This window comes from Maylandia zebra, linkage group LG6 (assembly GCF_041146795.1).
Source record: "Maylandia zebra isolate NMK-2024a linkage group LG6, Mzebra_GT3a, whole genome shotgun sequence".
NCBI lineage: Eukaryota > Metazoa > Chordata > Actinopteri > Cichliformes > Cichlidae > Maylandia > Maylandia zebra.
The window spans coordinates 29,023,090-29,048,228 of NC_135172.1; the positions used below are offsets into that span (position 1 = coordinate 29,023,090).

At 40.2% G+C, this 25,139-nt stretch overlaps 1 protein-coding gene across 5 annotated transcripts in view; it reads left to right on the top strand.

Moving 5' to 3' along the window:
- Positions 1-25,139, top strand: part of rhbdl3 (rhomboid, veinlet-like 3 (Drosophila)) — a 74,973-nt gene that overhangs the window by 23,667 nt on the left and 26,167 nt on the right. For 3 of the 5 annotated variants that reach the window (XM_004567809.4, XM_004567810.4, XM_076885046.1), the window contains 2 exons: positions 18,608-18,766; positions 23,496-23,720. In XM_004567809.4, the coding sequence (XP_004567866.1) occupies positions 18,608-18,766; positions 23,496-23,720 (384 nt within the window). Of the gene's footprint in view, positions 1-5,678; positions 5,817-14,765; positions 14,869-18,607; positions 18,767-23,495; positions 23,721-25,139 lie in introns of those variants that run through there. The other 2 variants (XM_076885048.1, XM_076885047.1) reach the window with 2 other exon arrangements.

Sequence of the window (25,139 nt, forward strand, 5' to 3'; positions counted from 1 at the left end):
AAACATTTTGATCTATGAAACAAAAGTTGAGCTTACAAGGCCAAGAAAGATCACATTTTGTTGCTGTGAGTTGAAACTTACTCAAACTGAATTCTTTGAATAGGTCTTGGGTGCTTCGCTACATTGGAAATACTTCCGCCCAACATCAATTGCATCTTGCCTTTGGTGAATCAGTTATGATCCCTTATTAAACCCCCGTTGAACACAGTACTTGTCATGTCGGACCCCAACACACGCACACAGACCAGCGGTATAGTGACAGCAAACACAATCAGTCACTCGTCCCAAACACCTGTTCAGCCCCGCCTCCGCGCTGCCCCGGGAGCTCACCGTGCCACCCCTCCTCTGCAGCGGGCCAGAGACCACGTCCACGCCACAGTACTGTTATTGCAGACTCCGCCTTTTTTACCAATAATTTGGAGCAGAACCAATGTTGAAATCGCACTAGTCTTCTTCTTCTTCTGGATGCAAGGATAGACTAGACCACTTGTAGCTGTACGCTGCCTCCTTCAGTTCCAGAAGACTGGAACATACCTTTACCCATAGGTATGTACTGTCTCGATACATACCTATGGGTTGGGACAACTAATGGTACCACACATATCAGTTCAGGTGACATCCCTACAGCAGTGAAAGTTGAAAGCTGTAAAAAGTCTTGCATGTGATTCGCAGAACGAACTAATAAGCTAAGGGGTGTTCTATTTAGGCCAGTTTCTGCTCCGTCTGCAGGCTGCTTTGCAACCCACCTCCACCCCAGCATCATGTGTCAGTGTCATCTTTGTTCTCATTGTTGCGATTTATGTTTTGTACTGAAGGGGTGATCCCAGAGCCATACATTTCAATTGGTCCTGATTGAGCTGTTTTAATTCATATAGTAAAATCTTTACAAAAACTAAACAAAACCTAAGCATGCATGCATGTAAATCAGCGGTCTCCAACCTTTTTTGCGCCACGGACCGGTTTATGCCGGACAATGTTTTCACAGACCGGCCTTTAAGGTGCCGCGGATAAATACAACAAAATAAAACTAGTACCGGTACCGAAAAAAAGAAGATTTATTCATAACACACGTGAAAAGACCCATAAAAACGATAACAAAATAACGCTGAAAACCGATAAAAACCCTGAAATCCATACATTTCACACCTGAGCCTCTACTCTCGCAGCCCGGTACCAAACGACTCACGGACCGGTACCGGTCCGAGGCCCGGGGTTTGGGGACCGCTGATGTAAATCACAGAATCCAATCACAGAACTCTATTGAACCCATAGGAATAACAGTAGTAACACTCACCTATGGTTAGTTTGTTGTCTCATTCACACTCGGTTTATCAAAGTTATTGCAACAGTTGGCTTCCATGGAGTAAGCTTCATCCAACAAGTAGCACCGCAGAACTTGCTAATAAATGTAGAGCCTGAATGTAATGTCTCCCCATTCAGCATCTGTCAAAGAAAACTGCTGATGATATTATGACTGCATCTTGTCACCCACAGACCAAAGTAGCTCTTTGTCTGCAACAGCTTTAAACCAGGAAGGAATGTGGTTTTAAACTTTAAGAGTACATAGGCTTTGTGATTTAACAGTGCAATGAAGTGTGCATCTAAGGGTGTGTTAATGGATATTCAGGGACACACAGTTGGTATGCAGCCCTCTTTTGTGGCGCTCGGTGATAGATCTCAGCTGTCTGTGCAGTGAGCTGCTGTGATGTGTTGGGAATTAGCAGAGATGTCGATGGGACAGATACTCAGCATGCTGCTGGGTGATCAAGGGTATTGATACTGTGTTACCCAGAAACATTCAGTTTAGATTAAGCTGCTCCAAGGTGCTTTATAGTTACATGGAAGTGAGTTTTCTTATTAAGATTATTTGCTTATTAAGATTATTTGCTTAAGGCAGAGTGCCTATGTTTTTTCTATTCGGTCTTACTTAGTGAAGCAGAATAAAGAGGATGCCAGTATTTACAGCAGTGAGTGGCTGCACAGAAAAGAGAGAGGTTGTACAATTTCACACCTTCAGCAGAAACTAATATTACAGTGTAGAGGTTTGCTTAGACCCACTGAACACAGGTTGCACAGCATAACAGCTCTACAGACACTATTAAAATCTAGCGAGTCCATAAAAAATACAAAAAAACTGTGCATTAAATATAGACGGAGACACTTTAAAAAAAGCTACTTTAATACCACCTTAAACTTTGGAGAAATGAAACACCAATTATCATTTTAGTCTTCCAGCCATGAATAAACTGACTGAAATGATGTTTCTGACATTTTTCAGATATCTAGCCTGATCTAATGTTTCACTTGTATGTCTCAATCGTATCATAATGATACCATTAAGCGGATTTTTGCACCATTGCAATTGTAGAAAGGATAAATTTGCAATAAGCATCCCACTCAGGCAGGATTTCCTCCTCAGCCTTAAGTAGACGAGGATCTCTTAATAAACAGTGTCACCTGGGAACTGTACTTATTGCCATTAATGATAACTAAATGTGAAACCACTCCTGTAGTTTTGATCAGGGTTTACAGATGAATTAACTGCGAAGCTGTTTCCATGTCAGTGTGTAGTTGTATGTTTATATGCTATCTCCGTGCAGCACAGTAAGATGTCTACAGATTTAAAGTAATACCTTTGCGTCTGACACCTATCCATATACTCCATCTGTGTGTGCACACACACATGTACCCACTGAAGACATCTTCACGTAGATCAACGTTGCCTGGTTACTGGCCAGTTGGCAAGGGAACGGTGACAGCCCATGCTAATTTGTGATGGCCTGAGATGACTCTGTTCGTGCCTACGTGTCTGTGCGCGCGTGTGTGTGTGTATGTGTAAGATCAATGAAGGTTTCTAATCTGTCAAGTGAGACAGGTGACCCAGCAAGGCTTTGATTTGCCCAGACACAACAGCAGACTCTCTAAAATCAATTTATGTTATAGCGACAAAATGAGCAACTTACCTGACTTAACTCAAAAAATATATTTTGATACTGAAGTGGTCCTAAAAGAAGTAGCAGTGCATAATTCTGATCTTTTTTAAAAGATTTTTTTAATTAAAAGAATAAAATGAAGCAGTGTATTCTCACATATTCTTATTTGCATGCTTTTTGATACAGAAATATGTACTGTGTCAGAATTGTCTGTTTCATGGTGAAGTAGACAGAGTAAAAGAAGGCGAGCGGAGAGAGTATATTAGACTACGCGCAAGAAAAAGCAATTACCTGTGGACGGCTACGTGCACTTCCCATCACATAGAACAGGAAAGCAGTGGAGAGAGGAGAAATGAAGACAAAAGGGAGCGGAAGCTGTATCAGGAAAAAAAGGAAAGGAAAAAGGAAAGAGCGGAGATACTGTGGCCGAAAGAGTCTGCAAGTCAGCTGTCTCTGTGAGAGCTGATAAGACTAATCTGAGTGAATAGAGTTTTGGAAGTAATGCCATGCATTTGAAATTTCGAGGGGTTTTTTTTTTGGGGGGGGGGGGGGGGGGGGGGGGGGGGGGTGATATTGAGACTTTGAGTTTGAATTACTAGGAGGAAGGGATGACATGTCCAGGTGCAACCAGCTGCTCCGCCGAGTGAACTTTAGCTTCGGTGCAGAAAGTTTTTCTATTTGGACTCTTTCTCGTCTTCTAAAAACATGAGAGTTGGTTCAATTTAATGCTCAGACTTAAACATCAAGTGACTTCACTTTTACCATACACAGCTCTGCATTGTTCTTGTATTATTTGTCTGAGTATTTCTTTTAGAACATGACCAAAATATATGTATACACACACACTCTCTGAGCACTTATGAAACACCTGTGTAACCCTGTTCTATTCAATATGAGTGTTACAACCCTAGCTGAGACTACTGTGACTTATACCTGTGTGGGTGTCTCCTGCCTTAAGTGCCACCCTTCTGTGCAGCTGCCTCCAATCAGCAATTAGGCCAGGAGTGCTTAAGGCCAGAGCTTCAGTGCCAGAGAGCCTTTTTTTTTTTTTTTTTTTTTATAAACAGCTTGTGAGCGATGTTTGTGTCTGGACTTCTTACTCCTGCTCTGTGAAGAAAGGTTGTTTTTGACCATTTAACCTTTTTGATTCTTTTGTTTTTTTGTGCAGCTTCTAGGCATTGTTGTATTTTTACTTCTTTTGATAGTGTTAGCTCCTTGTCCTTCTTTTCTAGTTTAATTATTAATAACAACTTTTATTTAATTGATATTTTTGCCTCATGGTCTCTTTGTCTTCAACCTGAACACTTTGAACAAGCAATGGCTTACGATAAGGTAACATCCAGTAGTAGAAGCCATACAAATATGTATGTAAATCCATGGAAAGTTATACATGTACAGGTACATGAACACACAAGCCTGTAAATATACAGGTAACTGCACATATCCATAGATACATATACATGTGCCGAAGGTAAAAAGAGAAACAAATTTTCATTCAATTTCTACTTGATCTGATACATACTGTGCATGTTCTATACATGGATTTAAATTGTACGTTATTCAAAAGTGCAGTGCAAAGCTTTTTCTTGATGGTGCCATAGTTTCAGTCCTTAGTTTGAAATACACTTTTGTTTTGAATTAGTTGACAAAAGTTGAGTTTTTTCCTACAGAACTATCCCGTATGGCAAAACACTTTTGTAGATTAGCAGGTAATGGAGTAGATAAGCATTATCAATACATTATCATTATATAAAATATTACTTTTGTTCTTTCCCCACTTCTCCTGGTTTTTCAGGTGAACGTCACAATGAGTGAGGACCTTAATGTTACACCATTCTGCCCACAGACATTTGGCCAGTATGCTCTTCAGGGTCATACCCTTGTGCACCTCTGGCCCGCTCTGCAATTGTTAGGTTGTTGCATTTATGTTGTGACTATTTTTGTGTCTGTAATTTCACCAGAGAGCAGACATAAACAGAAATAACAGTTGTCATCACTAGTAAATGTTTTGTTTACCTCGTCAGCAAACATGATAGAGACGCAATATTAGCAATAGTTTGGAATATAATGTAGTATATATCACATATTTATGTTTAAGTGACTTTCTTTATTTCTCACACTGTTCTTCTACGCATCTTCTTCTGCGTCCTTAAGTGGTTTGTAAAATGCCAGCCTTAATAAAATTGACATTTGAATAATTATTGTTCTTAATATTATTATTCTGATTATTATATGTATTTCACATCCCCGAGCTACTTGCATGCACTTCTCAGTGATTACTCTTTTGTCTCTCTTGTTGCTCCTTTGTCTCTTACACTCCAAAGCAAAGTGGCTTCATCCTGCTCTCTGTCCTACAACAATCATCTTTTTGCGCTACAAGCTCGGGGAAATAACAAGTTCAAGTGTGCGTTCTGTGCAACACTTGCCCCTCAGTGTTTCACCCGAGTTTCCCAGGGGAAAACACCGCTCATATTCAAGCATGAGTAACGAGGTAAAGAAAGCGGAGTGGGTGAGAAATTGTTGGTCCTGCTATTTAATGAAAGTGTGTTGTAATAGAGAGCTGTGCTGGGACAAGAAAGGTCCTCCCTCAGCTTGTTGAACTTGCTGATGTATGCTCTGTCACAATGTTGCTTAATTGACTTGTTTTGTGCCCAGCTGAAGGTTATTGCATCAAAAGAAGTAATTTTATCTGGCACCTGGAATCTGTGGTACTTTCTGTCCTGCAAGCTTCCATTTGTAGGCTACAGTCTGGACATTCTTTTAAGTATTATAATTTTAAACTTCATCCTCATGTTATTTTATCACGACTTAGCAAAAGAAATGTTACCATTATCTCAAAAGATCAAAGACTCAACTGGATAGCCAGCTTAACCCCCATCAGTGGTCAGCATATTTATAACTTTTAATCCTTTCCTGAGTTTCTTTGCTTTATTTCTAGCTTTTCCCTTGTTTTCTCTTCCTCCCTCTCTTCTCCCTTACTCATCTGTGGCCTTGGCCTTTGAGTCTTAAGTTTTTATGGCTGCATTAACAGGCACTGCTTGGCATTTGGGGGGCTATTAGAAGTCTTGTTGAGTCATTAGTCATGCGTTTGAAGTGTGATGTGGGCAGAGCACTGGCTTGGCCAGCGGGGGCCGTGACATGCATGGTGAGCTGGTCTCTATGCGAGCCAGACGGCTGACCTTTTCCAGCAGAATCCTCCACGACAAGAGAGGTGAAGTCTGAGTAATTAATGGTGTGAAACTGTGGTTGCTCATCACATCCCTTCCTTTCACGACGTCTTGTCACTCAGCCTTCAAGTGACACCGGCGGATGATCCACCTGGGAGGAGCAGAGAGGTAATGGATCTTCCTTTCTGTGTTTATCCCAGGTGGAGATCTCTCCCCAGCTGAATGCTTTCAAAGTTCATTTTGAACACGGATGATAATGAAACTGAAAAGAGGATCTGTGTGACAGCAAGACTAAAGCGAGTCATCCAGCTTCAGTGTGAGACAAGTTGACTTGAGCTGATTGTTTTTCCTTCATTTCAGTAAAAGGTTCTACCCTTTGAGGTTTAAAAAAATAACACATGCACTGCAGAGCATAATTAAAGTAACGATTAGATGCTGCTGAATTCTTCTGCTCTGAACGGTGTTGGTTTTGTCTGGGTAACTGAATTTGTTCTCTGTCAGAAAACAATGATACGACAAACGGGCTACTGACTGGTAGCCCGTCTGCATCAGTGCCTGCCTGAGCTGGAAGCTGTCAAACTGGCCCCAGGCTGTGGGAAAGATTAGAACCGCTGATGCCAGACTGACCGACGTCAATTTGGCACTTTTTACTTCGAAAGAGAGCTGACTGCTGTGCTGTCTTACATGTATATATGCTTTACAATGTGTGTGTTTGCAAGGCTTTGAACCTTTCGGTAAATGAATTTTCAAAATAATGAGTTATTATTGATGTTCATGCATTTGAGCATACTTGCACCAAGACAAAACTTCTGAGAATGATGATCACGTTTGAAAAATACTTAATTGTTAAGTTGTTATCCAATTATTTCCTTGTAGTGTTAAATTTAAAACCAACAAATAAAATTAGGGATGCACGATTATGGCCAAAATGATTATCATGCTTAGTTTGTTCAGTATTGTTTGTGGTTATTTATCACAATTATTCTTCAATTGTGTTGGCAAAAAATGTTTTCATTGCATTGTCATGTAAACACTCCTTTCACATTTTCATATCTGTACAAATCTTTGCATCCGGATAACATCAACACCACACTACTTTTACATTAAGCTACATACCTGTTAATTAAAACAGGGTGTTTATTCACCTTGCCTGTTGAAGTGTTTGTACATGCATGATGCATATGACTAAAATGCACACGGTGTTCAGTGGGCTCCTATCTTTGGTTGGTGATTTCAGTAAGTTTTGTCAGCTGTACGGGCTCACTTTTATGGACATCAGAGTTGATATTGGATGTTTTAAGTAAGTGACCAATTCATAGTGGTGTTGGCCAGAGGGGCCGATGGCGCGATATGGCAGCCTCGCTTCTGTCAGTCTGCCCCAGGGCAGCTGTGGCTACAACTGTAGCTTGCCTCCACCAGTGTGTGAATGTGAGAGTGAATGAATAGTGGTATTGTAAAGCGCTTTGGGTGCCTAGAAAAGCGCTATATAAATCCAATCCATTATTATTATTATTATAGTTTTTCTTGATATTCATGCATTCATTATACTTATACAGTTTGTGGTTTGTTTTCAGGTGGCTGAATAAGCTCATTGCAGACACAACTCTACAGCACTTTTTGCACATGATTAGTTCTCGGTTAGCAACACTTGGGCTAAATCAAGCGCTGTTGTTTGGAAATCAAAAGTATTTCCAAACAACAGAGGGTGATCCATTTGGAGGATAATCTCTTCATCTTCTCTTATGCCAGACATTTCAGTTTTGTTGTATATTTGTCTTTTAATGTAATTTTGCTCATCCACACTCGTCCGGAAAAACTCAAGCTGTGTGATGCAGGGAGCAGCTGTGACTGGCACATGCAGGAACAGGTTATGGATCTAATTTAGGGAGTGCCTCATTAGCTTTTGCTTTGAGTTTAGCATGCATTTTCAGTGTCTCTCGGTCACGTTCCTTTAATTGTGGGAAGCCAAAATCGTGAACATTAAAATTCAATGAACTGTGCAGCCCCAGATAAAGTATATTAACAAAGGTGTTGATAGTAGCTTGTCTATTAGAACATTGAAATGAAAAAACCCAAAGGGCAAAGAAAAAATCAGGGCATAATAAAGTAATCACCATAGATCATTAGGATTCTGCATACTACACATGTGTCATGGCAATTTTGTATATGTGGTTTTGTGTTGCTAAAGGGAAAATATGGAAAAATGCTTTTTCAAATGCATCACTTCGCATGGAAATGGCCAGAATTGGTGCAAAGACACACACATCACCAACATGAAGATTTTCATCCATGATTGCTCATAGCCCCATAATCTTGACTGGGGTCTTTTGGGTGATGTCAGCTGTCGGTCTGAGTGTTTGACTTTTCACCTCTCCATCGCTGCTCCGCCTCTACCATTAAGGGTTGCCTCCCGCCGACAAGCTGTCGGCTCCACTCAACCTGAACTAGTCTCCTAAATGAGGCTGGGTCCTACTAGCGGGGCTTATGACAAGCTCTAAAACCACAGAGCGTCTCCCAGCTTACAGTGGCAATAACTCTGATAATGTACTCTTTCAGCTGGGCTAGATAATGCAAAAGAAAAAAGCAAAGGAAATAAAAGAATGGGAGTGTGTGAGAAAGATGAAAGAGAAGGCAAAAGAAGGAAAAAAAATCACACAGGGAAACCCCTCCTGTTGTCAAGGTCACATCCTGAAAAGCCTGATTAACATGAGAAGGTGAGTGTGTTTGAGTGGATTCAGTTGTAGGGTCTGAGTAATGGCCAGTGAATGAGGTGCCGCTGGTTTTGCCTGTCCTCCCTGGTGCTTCAGTGTAATTAGCAAGGAGACTAACAAGCTTTAACGAGGCGGGCTTTTTATTAGAACTGCTAATTGCTCCATGCCAGGGGAATATTCAGGAAGCACAGGGAAGTGGAATTATAATGTGTGTGTGTGTGTGTGTGTGTGTGTGTGTGTGTGTAAATGTGCAGTATCTGCTCAGAAAGACAATAACACTCAAAGACTGTATTTAGACAGGAATCTACATGTAAAATTGTTCACATGCTTATTTACATTCCCGTTTTCCCTTTTGAATTCACATGTGTATTCCATGTTTATAGGTGAGACAAATTAAAGGAAAAATTAACATCTTCAGTTACCTTTGCGTATTTGTGCTTCTGTTTGGGTGTGCTTAGGTTTGATGTAACGCTCCAATCAAACTGAGATTTTCTTCCAATCATTTCAAGTTTCAAATGGTTGCATTTCCTTCTCTTTGCCCTGACTGAACTTTGTTAACTCAAATTATAAGGTTCTTTTTAGCTGACTCTCATTCAGGAATTTCTTTTTTGTATAAACTTGTTTATCTGCATGCTAGGCCTCGGTAATCATTCTTATCAGATTCACAAGTTAATGAAGAATATTCATTGGTTACTATGATTGATTTGAATAGGACACAGCAAGGATCTCCTGGTTGTAAATCAGCTGGCCAGCTGTGACCTTTCTGTGTGGAGTTTACATGTTGTCACTGCGTCTCCCACAGTCCAAAGACATGCAAGTTAGTTTTATTAGTGATATGAAGTTAGTGTCAGTGTGAACTTGGATGTGAATGGTTGTCTGACTCTCTGTGCTGGCCCTGCAATAGACTGGCATCCTGTCCAAGATTTACCCTGCCTTTTACTCATGACAGCTGGGATAAGCTCCAGCTACATCAGGGCCACGAAATGGACGAGCTGTTAAGGAACTGGATGTTTTGAACAAGCTCTGATTTCCTGAGAAAAGTTGCTTGATTTTTTTATTTTTCATATGCTAATTACTGATTCTGATTCCCTCTAGACTCCATGCACACATATCTTTTAATTAATTACAGTGTTGTCCTCATACTCAGTGATCAAACATGTCATGGAGTCTTACTGAGACAGATTTTGAATCTTTAACAGGGTGTCTCGGAGTTTCTAACACCAGCAGGTTGAAGTTCAGATGCTGTTTTTACAAAAGTCATTAGGAAAGAGAATCTGCCAGCTCGTTAAATTGCCTTTTGTAATGTCAGCCACAGTCAATTAGCTGCTCTGCCTTCATGCTCCATCCTTCATGATGTATTACATATAAAAATACTGTAACACTATATATATATATATATATATATATATATATATATATATATATATATATATATATATATATATATATATATATATATATATATATATATATATATATCTGGGAGAACCTCAACATCTCCAAGTGTTTTACAGCAAAGCAACTTGTTCTCTGAAAGAATTTAACAGGACACGGTAGAATAGCCTCATTGCTGTGAGTTGTAATGAGATGTTTGATTTACTGTAGAAAATACAAGATGCCAGTGGCTGGATAACCAAAAATCTTGTTTTGTCTGTGGGTCAGCAACTCGAGCGGGCAGAAGCTGCTTTTTTTTGTACTGCACAATCCTTAAAATAGCAACCACTGAACACTGTCTGACTGTGTGGTATGACTGTAGGTAATTATATTGCTGAACAGGCTGCTTGCTGATGGATTATGCCACACCATGTATTTAACTGGAAGGAAGTAATAAATGATACACTGTATGTAGATGTAATATATATTTTTCCTTAATACCCCAAATAACAATATTTAGGTAAAAAATAATTGAGCTGAGCATACATCTGCAGAGCCAAAGTTGTATGTTGACTGTATTTACATGCATTCTGCTCTCTAATTCTTCTTAATATCAAATAACACTACCAAAAGTAAGTCTACTGCATCCTAAAGACAGTGTCTATTTTTAGCAATCCCTCCTTAAAACCACCTGCAGTGTGTGGTTGCACACACTCAAACACATGTAATTGCATTCTCAACCTGGATGTGCTGCCACAGCGCGGTGCTTTGCTACTTAGCCATAGTCGTACCTACACCACCAGGAGGATGTTATTCTTAAAATGTGTGACACTGGGAATCTTTACTGACTCCACGGGCAGCAGTCATGTTTGTTTATTTCCTCACGTCCTTGTCCATGTGCAAACCTTTGCAGCTTTCAGGTAATCCAGGTACTTAACAATTCTTTACATGGGATAGAGTGACATTATCAATGGGAAAAATGGCTCGTGCGTGTCATTCCATCCCAGTGAGACAGGTCACACATGTCACGCTTGTTACTGCACCAACCCGTATGAATGAATTATTTTCCAGTGTGAAATTAGCTCTGTGGTGATGCAGCTTCAATTTCCTGTCCTGTTAGTTTGTTTCACCACATTTCTGATGTAGGCAGTGAGAAAAGAGTGACTGTCAGAATGACTCACAGCCTACATTTTGTGATTACATGCTATAGTATGAACTTCTTCCTGCAGAGCCTCCAGGGTACATCCTGTCTAAAATGTAGATGAGGTTATCAAAAATTTTGGCAGTCTGTTTTCCGCTGATGTTGCATAAATCATACATAAGTTTACTGTCAGCAGTGGAACAACAGATCTCATTTTCTTCCTAAACAATTAAAAAGGTTTTGTCAGACACAGAATAAAAAGTTTTCCCACTGTGTGCAATTATCCCATTTCAGCATTCAACACATCAGTTCTTAACGGCTTGACAGCTTATTAACTGTTTACTGATGTACAGTTGTGGTAAGACATACGCATACACTCATTATGGGCATGAATGTCATGGTAGTTTTGGGCTTTTAAGGCATTCTTTGAACTAAAAATAAGTTTTAATGTATTTTGGGTTTAAATTGGGATACATACAGACCCAAATATATGCATATATCCCCCACTAATATTTGGTTTAATCTCTACTATCAATCTGCACCGAAATCAGTCAATTTTGGTAACAATCAACAAGCTTCTCGCATTGGTGGTCAAATAGCTCAGTCTTTGTCTCGTCGGACCATAAAACTTTTCTCCAAAAGGCATTTGGCTTGTCCATGTGGGCAGCTACAAATTTCACTCGAACTTGGAGGTGTGGGTTTTGGAGCAGGGGCTTCTTTTTTGGTCCGCACCCTCTCAGTCCATGGCGATTTCAAACTGTCTTCACTGTGGAGAGTGACGGTGGTGTTCCAGGAGTTTCTAGTTCATGGCAGGCTTGTGCAATTGTTGGCTCCTTGGTTGTTCCTGAATATTCTAACCAATTTCCTCTCATCTGAGGGTAACACTTTGGGTCTTCTACAGACCTTGGCAAACCGGTGATACATCAGAATAACTTGAACTTACATACAATTGTTTGAAGTGGTGATGTTGAAATCTTAAATTGTTTAGAGATAGCTCCAAAAGATCTTCCCAGTCTGTGTAGATCTAGTATTTTTCACTGAGTTCCTTGGATTCTCCAATAGTTGTGGATATTGGTTAATCCAGTGAGTGCTGCTGTCAAAGAAGAACTGCCAGTTGTAGCCAGACATGATCACTAGTAAGCCTTGACCTTGACAAGTTAAAAGGCACTGTGGAAGATTTAAGGAAGTCGATATATGTATATATTTGAGCTTGTTTGTATGCATTTGACCCTGAGTGGATTCGAGAAAGTCCAGAATAGATTCAAACATGTGCACCCAGTTCTTGTATTTAAAGTGATTTAAAGATGTTTTTCTAACCAAGAAAAGCAATCATTAAAAGCCCAAAATTACCGTGACATTTATGCCCAGGATGAGTGTATGTAAACTTCTGACCACAACTGTTGGTGTAGCAGGCGTTGAGTGGCTCTGTGATGTGGTCGTTTAAACATTAGCCTTACATGTAAAAGATATCTGGTTTGAGATCAGCTTCATGAGGTCAAAAACTAGTGTACTCCTAGTGCCGGTCCCAGGCCCAGATAGATGGATGTGCTGCATCAGGTAGGGCATCCTATCTAACAGTCTGTGCCAAATCAAACGTGCATGTCCATCTGCTGTGGAATTTCCTTGGGAAATTAGTGAGCATCTGAAAATTCCCATCACAGGTGTAGCAGGATTTGAGCGTGGCCACCAGCTGTGGTAGAGCAAGATGATTGTTTGGACGTCGTCATCTGTCCAATTTTCTTCTTAGCTTGTGCTTCTTGTTCCAGACACCATCTAATTAGTAGCTCACGACTCAGAGACAGCGATTCAAAACAGTGTGGGGTCATGGTCAATGGTCACTGAAAAACTAAAAGGTCAGACAGATCAAGGCTTTCGGTCTTATATTTTAACACAGCAACACAAATTGTGATCAATATTTTGGAATCCAGGCCCAGAGTACAGCAGAGGATCTCAGTGTTTTCATTCTTTTCAGCCACTTAAAATAAATGAGGGTTCGATTTGATCATCCTCGAGTTGTTTTGAGTATATTTTACACAGCCTGCTTTGTTTCTCCAGGCTCTCAATGCAAACTTAAATCCTTAAAAAAAAGTCCCTGACCCTCACACGCTGCCTCCCCTCTGCTTCCTTAATATTCAGCTTTGTGAAAATGAGGATGAAGACAAAAAGCCCTGCATTGTGTCCAAAATGCACCCCTCGGCCTCAGCATTAACACCCCTCACACTCCCCTCCCTCTGTTGTTTTCCTCCTCTTCCCCCTGACAGGCTGCTGAGAAGCCCTTAATATTGGTTGTGAATGTTTTATGGTATTATGTCTGTACCAGGATTTGAGAGTATGTGTGTGTGTGCTTATTTTAATCTGAGAGATTTGCATCACACTCCCTTTGCTGCTTGCAAAACAGGCCTTATGAAGCAGAGACAATAACATAATTATGAAAATGAAATGTGTTGGGATAGAAGCTAATTCAAATTCTAGATCTGGGAAATATTATTACAACACAAGCCAAAATGCATCCAACAAAACTCAAAGTTATTTCATAACTGCTAGACAGATGATAATAACGTCGGTGCATAATTTTAAAAACAGCATTAGTACATCTTTATGTGCAGCTCACACTCATTTCCTTTGCAAAGTGCAATTAAATGTTAATCATTTAATTCATAACTTAATTAATTAAATTGATTAAATGATTCACAAACAAACTAAACTTGCTTAAATGTGCCAGTTTTAGCTTGTGCCAAGAGTCTTGGTCAAAAATGTTTTTTGTGCGATATAATGTCCTTCTCTGCGTGGACCTGCATCGAAAGAAACGATCACTAATTGGAGTGAAGGAACTGGCTAAACCTTGCATGAAATTGCCATCAGTGGTCCATTGTTGAGTGTGTGTCCCTCTGCAGCTCCACCCCAGCAGTCTGCCCATTGACTTCAGAGGGTGCTCACTCAGCTATGAAGCCTGTGGTGTTGCAGGGTGGAGCGAGGAAGATGTTTGTGTGTGTGAGGAAAATAATGCATGGCTGTCTGCATCTGTGAGTGACATGGGAAGAGATAACAGGCACATTTATTGAACTATTTATTTTTCTTCTGAGGGATTTCTTGTATTTTACTTTACAGTGAGAAAGTAAAGGGGATAAGTGAAGGAGAGGTGCATGGATGTAGGGTAAAGAGGGTGTTGTGTGAAGGGGATAGATGGAGGGGGGTGATAGGAGGTTGATGGGGGCCGGGGGGGGGGTTTCGTAAGTAGGGTGGGTGTGGGATAATATTGGGGCGGTGTATGTGGCGGGGGTCTTGGATTGGACTGTAATCCTTTAGTCCTGGTTTGAAATAACCCTGCACAGTCTGGGACAAACAATATGACAGGGTCTCTCTCTCTCAGACACACACACACACATACATACACACACACACACACACACACACACACACACACACACACACACACACACTGAACATATTGCCTGGCTCAGAGTGGTGAGACTGGCTTTGGCTGACGTTACTTCATCATGACAAAATGTCTTCAACGGGAGCTCACTGATCTGCAAAAGAAGGTTTGTTCTTACTTCTGTAGAGGAGAGTTTACATTTTACGCATTAAGTGAGATTTTTTGGTGGTGCATAAAGTAAAGAGAGCATGTTGCACTCAGAAGTGCAAGTTTGAGCATATTCAGGGGTGACTGTTTGTCTAATATTGAAAAATGCAAAAATGGATGGGCTGTTCATGCTTGAAAACCCTTCAGTGTGGCTAAATTAAAACAATTCTGCGAAGAAGAGTGGGCCAAAATTCTTCCACAGCGATGTGAAAGACACACTGCCAGTCACTGAAAATGCTTAATTGCAGTTCTTGCTGCCAAGAGTGGCACAAGTAGTTATTAGGTCTAGGGGGCGATTACTTTTTCACACAGGGCCTGCTAGGTCTGGATAGTTGTTTTTCCCTTAATTATTAAATAATTGCATTTTGTATCGACTCAGGTTGTTTTTGTCTAATATTAAAATTTTTTGATCATCTGAAATATGTAAGTGTGACGAATACACAACAAAATAATAAAACAGGAAGGGGGCAAATGCTTATTCACAGCACTGTATGCTTGAGGTCATTAGGCACGAAGAGCACTTGGCTCCCTTCTGGTGAGGTTACTCTTGTGGTCCTATTTTGTCTTTTCTCAGTGCTACATCTGTTAGCATTAAACTATGGTTTTTCTCAGATTGCTGTCACATTTTCCAAACATTGCTTACAGATATGTATGTGAAAGTAAGTAGTCACATCATCAAATGTAATATTACTCATGTGATATTGAATATAATATTGAATAGTAGTAAGGCCGTTCTACGGAAGAGGATTAGGGCCACTGGAAAAAAAAGATGTGCCCACTTTTTTTTTCCAGTGGCCCTAATCCTCTTCCGTACCATTCCAAGTAAAATCAGTCAAATCTAAAATAAGGTTTCCATCTGATCCCCTCAGAACATATTTAATGAAGCTATGCAAAATTGTACTTTCCTACTATGAACATTTGTGCCATTTAAAAAAAATCAGAGTTTAAATGCATTTTTCACACCTGAAAATTCATGTAGCTATCTCCTTTACGTAAGAGGGCTCAAAAAGGCTGGGAAAATGAAGACAAATTCAAATGCACCACCTGATGTACTTCGAGGGTCTGTGCATCAGAAAATACTCATTTTGCATGGTTTCAATGAATCAGTTGTTGTATAAAAACAAAACGAAAACAGCTGATTCTCAGGGGATCAGATTGTCAGCGATTATATAGTGAAGTGGGAAAACCTATGGCTTATTTAAAAAATACAGACATCTAGACACTTTTCCATGCTACTTCCTCTTCTGCAAATGTACAGCTTTGTTGCAACTGTACTGCTTTTCAACATTTGAGAACTCCATGCATTAATCGTGTGAGCCTCTCATCATGCTTTCTATACTCTAAAGGTCTCACTTACTATCTGCTGTCAGTCATTTCTTCTGTTTACTGTCAAGTGGAAAAAACATTTTCACAGGTCATCATTTTTTATATGACTTTATTACTTCCTCACGTTGTGATAGATTAAAATTGTCCCACTCGTCTTTACATTGTTCCTTAAGTTCATTGAAGTTTTCAGCCATTTGTTTATGCACAGCTCTCCGCAGGTCTTGCCACAGCATTTTGATCGGGCTGAGATCTGGACCAAGTCCAGTTACATTTTCTTTTCCCGTCCCTCTGTTGTAGTTTGCTGGTGTGCTTCAGCTCATTGCAATTTCACATTTGATTCTGAATGCTTTGATATACAGAGGAATTCATGGTCACAGTGACTACAAGCTGAAATCATCACCCATCCACCACTGTGCTGGACAGTGGTGGATGGGTGGTGCTATGCTGTGTTTGGTTTTGGCAGAAAGATTCTGTTGTGCGTCAAAGTTTCATCTGTCCACAGGACATTGTGTCAGAGGTCTAGTGATTTCTCCAGGTGCTGTTTAGTCTTTTTTTTCTAATTCTTCTATCATGATTTTTTTTTTTTTTTTTGCCATGATTTAGCATGCTAACTGAGGCCTGTAAAGTTGAGATGTAGCATTTGGATTTTTTGCATGTTCTCTGAACATCTGACTTAGAGGTCACTTTGCTAGGACCTCTAACCTGTGAAGATTGTGGCATTGTGTTAACATACGCTTGAGTGCTCCAGACTAATAAACTCACACTTGCTGATTATCTAAGTGTTATTATTAAGTGTATTTGGTCATCAGCACTTGCTGCTTCTTAACCTCTTTATTCCTTTGCAAGTGAAGGTAAACTTAGTTTTTTCAAAGGACTGCATATGTTAAAAACATCTGTCATTGTCTGATGAGTCAGTCCATAGCATACACTTTACTTACTATACTTTGTAGCACCGGCATGCTTGCTACACATGACTGCCTGCTGGAACGAGCTGCATTTAATTGTCTGCTGCCAGACGAACTGCATATAAACAAGTTTCAGGCTAGATGCAAATTTCAGAGATAACACTGGCTTGAAAATGTACAAATGGGCTTGCGTTAAATGAAAACTGCATCATCGCTGTTAGATAACATGTAAAAATAAAGACACACAATGTTAGAGAGAGCTAGAACCTCTTCTGTCTGTTGTCCCTTGGTCAACCATAGACCACCTGCTGCCAGACTGGCTGTGCTCAGCTTCTGCTAGCGCTGTCATATGGCAACCACACGTTTGCATACACACGCGCATGCATGCGTGCTGTAACTATATCTGGTTCAGGGGTGTTGAAGTCTGGCAGGCGGCTAATCTTGTCTGAATGCCACATCTTTATGCATGGATGTGCACATTTGCAAATATACAGATAGAGAAAGACAGAGTTACATGTGCATACACACTCACATGCACAGAGGCAAGCAGAGTGGCAGCAGCTGTCTTCTGTCTGAATCCACAATCAACCCAACATCCAAATAACACATTCAAGTCCTTTCTAGTGTAATTTGAGGCCAGACAGATATTGTCGCATATGGCTGTACCTTTTTTCTGTTTTTCTTGTTTTAGGGCGTCATGAGCAGCTCGATTTTTCACATTTCACTCAGAATTATTCCAAAAACACTGCTCACTTCTCTGCAATCAGAAAGCCTCTGTAAGAGGTCCTTCCTCTGGCCCCCTAAATGTCTGTGTGCGTGCATGTATATATGCATAGGCTGAGTGGCAACTTCACTATAAATTGGCACTTAAGATTTGAAGCCACACGGCACAAAGGAAAGAAAAGAGTGGAGGAAAAAAGCAAAGCTCTTTTACCATTTAAGTGCTTTAGTAATCACTGCTCTGAAGGTCTTTTGACATATTTGGATTTGTCAGAAAATCTTGGGTATGTTATTTTTCAGATATGTCTGAACGCTTCCTCTCATGAGCAAAAAGCAGCCTGTGGCTAAATGCGGTGCAGGGTGTCATTTCAAAGTGAAATTCAAAGCTGTTATAAGTTACTGCATCTCCACAGTTGGGCCTTTTAGAGCAATTAGAGCTCTTTTATGCAAGATCTTCAAACCATGACTAAACCGCTGCTGATGGTTTTTAGGGTATTGATATTTGGCTTTGCAGAAAACTGTGCACGAGGTGAAACTGACTACTCTAGACTTTTTAAAACGTTTATTTTATTTTATTTGTTTGATATACTGCAAGTGTTGTGCCCATAAAGACACCATGTTTCGTTTGTCTAGTATTTTTCTGTCTGTTCTATTTAAATAATACTTTTAAACAGGTAATCATCACATAATCAATCAAATAATGAATCAATAATAATCTTTTGCATTTCCATATGTTTTTGTTTGCAGTATGACCCCGAAAACTCAGGCTTCATCAGTACAGAGCGGTTCAGGGACCTGCTGGCCACCCATGGCTCTGAGCTCGACCCCCACAAACTGGAAGTCCTGTTGGCCCTTGCTGATGGCAATGCTGATGGAAAGATCTGTTATCAGGACTTTGTCAACCTGGTGAGATGATTTAACTTTCTGTAACTCTGTATTATCCATAAAGATGGTTATGTGAGAAAATCCCACTACATCAGCAGTTTCTGAAATACTGTGCCTAGCACCAATATGCGTCGACATGTCTACTTGAGTTACTGCCATGTGATTGATTGACTGGATATTTGCTTTTTGATCAGCTGAACGACTATACTTAATAAAGTGTCTGGTGAGTGTCAAAGACTCAATACTTATGACTTCACGTGGACGTCACACCTTTTCTCTTAATTGTGATGACATTAAAGCTTCCACAAACCCGAAGGCTAAAGAATATCTAATACGCCAAAGCAAAACATACGTTGCAAGCAGTAGAGTACAACTCTAAACACTAGAGACATTAAAAAGACTGATTAAAAATTGTTCATAGTACTCTGTATGAGGCCAAAACTGTTTGAAGTATGGCCAAGACTTGTTAATTGTCTCCTAATGTGCAGCAACTGAGATTTATTTGTGACTTGTGGAACAGTTGTTTTTTTTTTTGCCACATCTGGAACTTTTTCAGCTTTACATCCACCATATTCCAAAATCACCTCAGCTACACAAGATTGCTCCTAATAGGAAATAACTCCCTGTCTGGTGAGAATTACCCCTCCTAAGGCTCACCTTGCCCCACTTACAGTTTCACCTTCAAACCACAGCCCGCCGCTGATTGTCCAAGGTCTCACTCAAGTCTCTTCAGCCTTGCTAGCTTCTTCATAACCTTTTCTTTTCTTTTTTCTTGCTGCTATACCTCGTGGGAGACTCAACTGCTGACCCAGGATACTGTGAAGTGGTCTTATGTGGTACACAATAACTACTGGGTGGCTAAGGGATGCGGTGGGGGTGTACATCTCTGCACAGACTGTAGGGAATTCATTGTTGTCTCTGACTGTAAGAGAGTCCATCTCTCCCTGTCTCTCTTGTTCTTCGGAGCTGTTTATTGTGTGATACAGTGGGTGAGGAATGAGGCCTGTAGGAAGCTTGGAAAAATGTCAAAAGGACATTTTCTATTTGGTGCATTCATGTCACGTGAGAGCCTGTGGGTCATGGTGTGCAACTGGAAGTGGGACAGAAAGGAATGGAGGTCTGCGTGCGTGTGGATCTTTGTGTACAATATAGTGAAGTATAGTTTATACATTCACAGAGGCAGCACCAACAGCAGCTAAACACATAAGAGAGAAAGGAGTGACTCATGGTTATGGTAATAAGGTGTGCATGTTTGAGTAAATAGGTGCTAAAATTTCAGATTTGTAAAGCATTTATCATCATCTTCCAGTTACTCACTGCTTTGCACTGGTGGATTACAAAGGTTGACCATCTTTAGACATTTCCTGAGCTTTGTAAAAAACATAGTAAGGTTTTTTTATAGTAAGTTGAATTTCGATGACCTTAACACTAACATTGAACTGTTTCGATTGGTCAACAGTAAAAATGTTGTTGGTGGGATCCTTCACATGTGAACCCACAGCTCTGTGAAAAGGCTTGTGAAACATTTTATGACTATCTGAAGAAATGCGTGGTATGTAAACACGCAGGCACGATGCTCAAAAGTACCAACTGCAAACTGGGAGCTTGAGGCAGAGAAAGAAGGACTGCAGCAAAGAAAGAGCGGAGTAGAGGAGTAGGGAGGAATAGCAGAAAAGGAGGCAAAGGAAAGGACAGACAGAGACAAACTGTGAGGGTTTTATTTGTTGCGCCATCTCTCCCTTGCACCACAGCTCTTCCATCAGCGTGATTGTCAGTAATTGCCTGCTCACTGCTCCATCACAGTTAGCTTTCATATCACTGCTCGCTCGCTTTCTTCATCCTCTCTAACTCTTTACCTTTCCACCTGCCTTTCTTGCATTGAATAAACCAGCAGGTTCCAGCTCTTTATTTCTTTCTTATTTTGTATGCTTATTACATTCTCCTTTACATTTGTCTCCTTGTATTTAACTCTTTCTCATACATCACCCTGATGTGTTGCATTTTTTTTTACAGCTTTCCTGGGCAGAAAATAGCTACGTAATGTGTTTATACTTTACAAAATATCTACACTTTTAACCACTCAGTTTCTCGCCCGAGTGGAATAAATTCAGGTAATGCTCATAACTTATGATGCATGCTCGCATGTCCTGTTTTGTGTTATGTATACCTGAGAGAGCTTGAGCTTTATGTTAGTTTTTTTCTTCTTTTATGTGGACGTTTGTTTATGCTGATGTAAGATCTCCCAACATCTTTTTGTTTTTGTGATTCGACACAATCGTCGACATTCAGGCAGGAAAACATGTGGAGACAGTGAAACGCAATCCAAGACACATTGTGGAAATGCCAAAACACACAGTGGCATATGAGAAAGGATTTTCTGTTATGACAGTGGAAGTTGTTTTAATTGTTTCACTTGGCTTGGAAAGCAGTCCACCAGGAATGTGGACGGATGACGTTGTTTTGTGTGTTGCGGTAAATGTTAAGCCTGGTTGAACTTTTTTTTAGTGTGACCACCTTGTGTGCGTGTGTGTCTTTGCCTGTGCTTTTTTAAAAGCCGCTCTGTTGATGCCAACATTGTGCGCTCTGCCAAAAAACTGAGGGTAATCCAACAAAACAGATGAAACTCAGGGCTGACCTGGTGGAGCTAACGGAGGCATTAAGGCATAAACCGCATACTAACACACTTCTATAGTCTCTTTTCAGCCTTCATCATATTTCTTCTGATCCTCCGCCTATTTGTCCTTCTCTGTCCCCTTCTTGTTGTACTTGTTTCTTCCTCTGCCTCTTCTTCCGTCTCTTTTCTCTGATTGTATTTTCCACTGATCAAACAGAGAAATTGTCTCTTCCTAGCCGAACGCTCATCAGTGCCTCTCACCTCTTCTGCCCCTCTCCCTTCTCCTCTTGGCAGCGAGAAAACAGACAGAACATTATTCTTTCTTTTGTGCCTCGCAAAGACGAGAGGAATCACAGTTGCTTCACACGAAGAATTGACTGTCTTTATGGGGCATGGCTGCCTGGGGGGGATGTCTGTGAGAGCGCTTGCTTCGGTGTGCGGTCTCGAAGTGGCCATGGTAACCTGTAATCATTTTCCCACAGTTCTCTGTGACTGATATAAAGGCTGAAATAATTGGCTTTTTTGAAGTTTGTCTCCAAACAATGAGTCCTAAGACTCTAAAAGTCTCATTAAAAAGCGTCAGAAGAACTATCAGACAACTGTTCAGAGATTTTATTGTTTTTCTGATTTCGTGTATTCCTTCTTATCTTTATTTCTCGTGCAGTTTCTGTTAAACTGAGCTTAGCTGTGATAAATGTCTTTGCTTTCAAGATGTAAACAAGAAGATAAGCCTGCTGGCTTTAAACTAAAATGTTCCTTCTGATAAGCCAGTGCTCGTACTTGAATAAACATCAATTGAAGCTTTCTTACACATCGCAATTTTGAAGCCAATTTAAAGTTGTAGCTTTTGAAGATCCAGTATTACCGTCCACATCTACCTCTATTGCCAACAGCTCCGCTGCCACAACACATTTATGTTTTTTTCCCCAATCTCTGCCCTTGCTGAAAACAATAACACTCATCCTTATTGCCTTAAAGTAGCATCTGCTAACTGACACATCTGGGCTTCCTGCAGTTCTAGAGACACAGACATAGCCGTAAAATTGAGTTATGGAGTGTCACATAAACAGAGCGGAGCTGGAAACAGATTGGGGGAGGAGGGAAAGACTGGGACCGATAGCCAGAGTGAGAGAAGGTTGGAGATGTGGGACAAGAATCTTATAAAACACACAGCAAGTGCAATAAACGGCATAGAGACGGCTGTGATTTAGGCAGCTGGAAAGGATAAACTAGAATTTCTTTTGCCATCTATGCAAAACAAAAAGCCTTACTCAGTTACTCTTAAGATTTGTGCAAATATTTTTTCGTCTGGTTATTTGTGGAAAATGTAAAGATAATTAAGTGGCAGATAGCTAAAACACATTCCTATTATTATTATTCTCACTTTTCTGACCTTCTTAATGTACTGTTACGCTCAAACAAAGGCTGCTGAAAATGGCGAAACATTTACAAATGCGATAAAGCCTGGAAACCCTCATTTCTTGTGGATTTTGCACCTTTTTTCCGTGGACGGGTTTCTGATGGACATGTTTGTTCAGCAAAAGATGTGTTAGCTTTTAATGCCTGTACGTGTCTGTACTGTTTAATGTAGGGTGGCTGGCAGTGTTCATTATCAGTTCACTGCAGATTATTCTCTTAGTCAGTCAATCATTTGACCTATTGGATATCACAAAAGTGTGAAAAATGCCTTTGTTCAGCCAACAGCACCAAATCATACACATTCCTGCTTCATTTTTTTGTCCTTAGACTCTCAGCCTGGGTAGTTTTGAATGATTCACGGTTCAATATAATCCTTTTTTTATCCTGGGCCTTGGTGCAGTCCCTCAGTTCATCGACTGCATGAAACAAGCCGTTTTATCTCCCTTGTCATTGCCTTTGAAGCAACTTTATTTCGATTGGCTGCCCCTTGTAAACAGAAGATTTGATCAGCGGGTGGGTTTCTGAGCTGTGTACTTGTGATGACCGTACCTGCTCTCACAGATACAGCAATTGAAAAAACTCTCTGATAGTGAGTTTTAATAATGATGGTTATAGTTAGACTGTTATATTAAACTATTTGTACTTACCTCCATCTCCTCTTCAGTTTTCTTCCATTCTTAATATTTCTTCTTCCTCTTTTTATGTTTGTTTCGATAGATGAGCAACAAGCGCTCCAACAGTTTCCGGAGGGCGATTCTGCAGGGCAGCAGGCAGCTAAAAGGCTGCAGTCTCAGAGACGAGGCAGGCTTAGGACTGTCCCAGCGGTTGGTCCGCCACGTTGCCTATGAGACGCTACCCCGTGAGGTCGACCGCAAGTGGTACTTTGACAGCTATACCTACTGTCCCCCTCCCTGGTTCATCCTGGCTATCACCATCGCAGAGGTAAGTTGATGGAACATAAAATGTGATGAATCTTTTAGTAATAGTACATTTTAATATGAATTGACCATGATGCTTTTCAACGGTGCCTTCTTGTGCACCTCTAGTATGATGTCAGTGTGCCTGTTATACAGTTGTGGTCAGGCGTTTACTTACACTCATCATGGACATGATCGTTGTAGTAATTTTGAGCTACTGATTTCTGAGCTGTTCTTTTTCCAGGTGGAATGACTGTACGACATATTCTTTAGTATAATGTAATCTTTAATTGACTGCACAAGTTTGAATTTAATATGGATTTTCTCTAATTCACACAGGGTTAAAATTATAAATAAAGGTGCAAATAAATACAAACACAGCCACTAATATTTGGTTAAATGTCCCTCAGCAAGATGTCCCTGAACTAGCCATCAACAAGCTCTTGGCATGATTTTCGTCGGGTATTTGGACACTCTTCTATATTTAAATCTGTTTGGGTTTTGGGAAGATCATTCCAGAAGTTTAATGTTAGCCTGCTTTATCTATTCCTAAACCATTTCGTTTTTGTGTGTTTGCAATCATTGTTCTGTTGGGACACCCAAATGTGTCCAGGTTTCATCTTTCTTGCTGAGTGGTTTGCAACTTTTAGTGTCAAAAGAACCCTTTTTGCCCCTTCTACCAAACAAAGGGAGAAAAATCACTGCACACGCAGGGGGGTAGTGGGTGGGAGGATGGACGATGGATGGGAGATGTAACTGGGAGAGGATAAATTCGTTTAAATTATTATTTCTTCACATATATATATATTTTTTTACTGATGTCAGCTGAGAAAAAGAGACTCACCAAAACTGTACAACAGAAGACTGAATAACATGTTACCTATTTGAGAAGTCTCTTTTTCTGCTGTGATATTGGGATGGTGGGGTCAGAATTTGGCATAAAGAACATAAAAGCATGGATCCATCCGGCTTGTGTCAGTGGTGGTGGTGATATAATAGTTTGCCCATATAAGGTGTATATAAAACATTTAATAATAGGATAAACATACAGTGGTGTGAAAAAGTGTTTGCCACCTTCTTGGTTTCCTGTTTTTTGTATGTTTTTTACACTTTAATGTTTCATATCATCAAATTAAAAATTTTAGAAAAAAAACAACAAAACACAAAATGCAAAACATCCAAAGCTTTGTGAGAAAGGGATGGCTCCGCCCCCCAAAATCCCCTAAAAAAACCAAAACAAAGCAAAAAAAACAATAGTATTTGATGTTGATGCCACCACTGATTTTTCCAGGTTAATTTGATTGAAACAATATTAAATCAGAAGCTTTTGCTCAACTCCTGTGAAATTACTGAAGTAATTTATTTGCATTGTTTCTATAATAATCTATGAATGGATTTGTGTATTTGTTATTCTTATCATAAATACTACAGCAAGTCACTTATT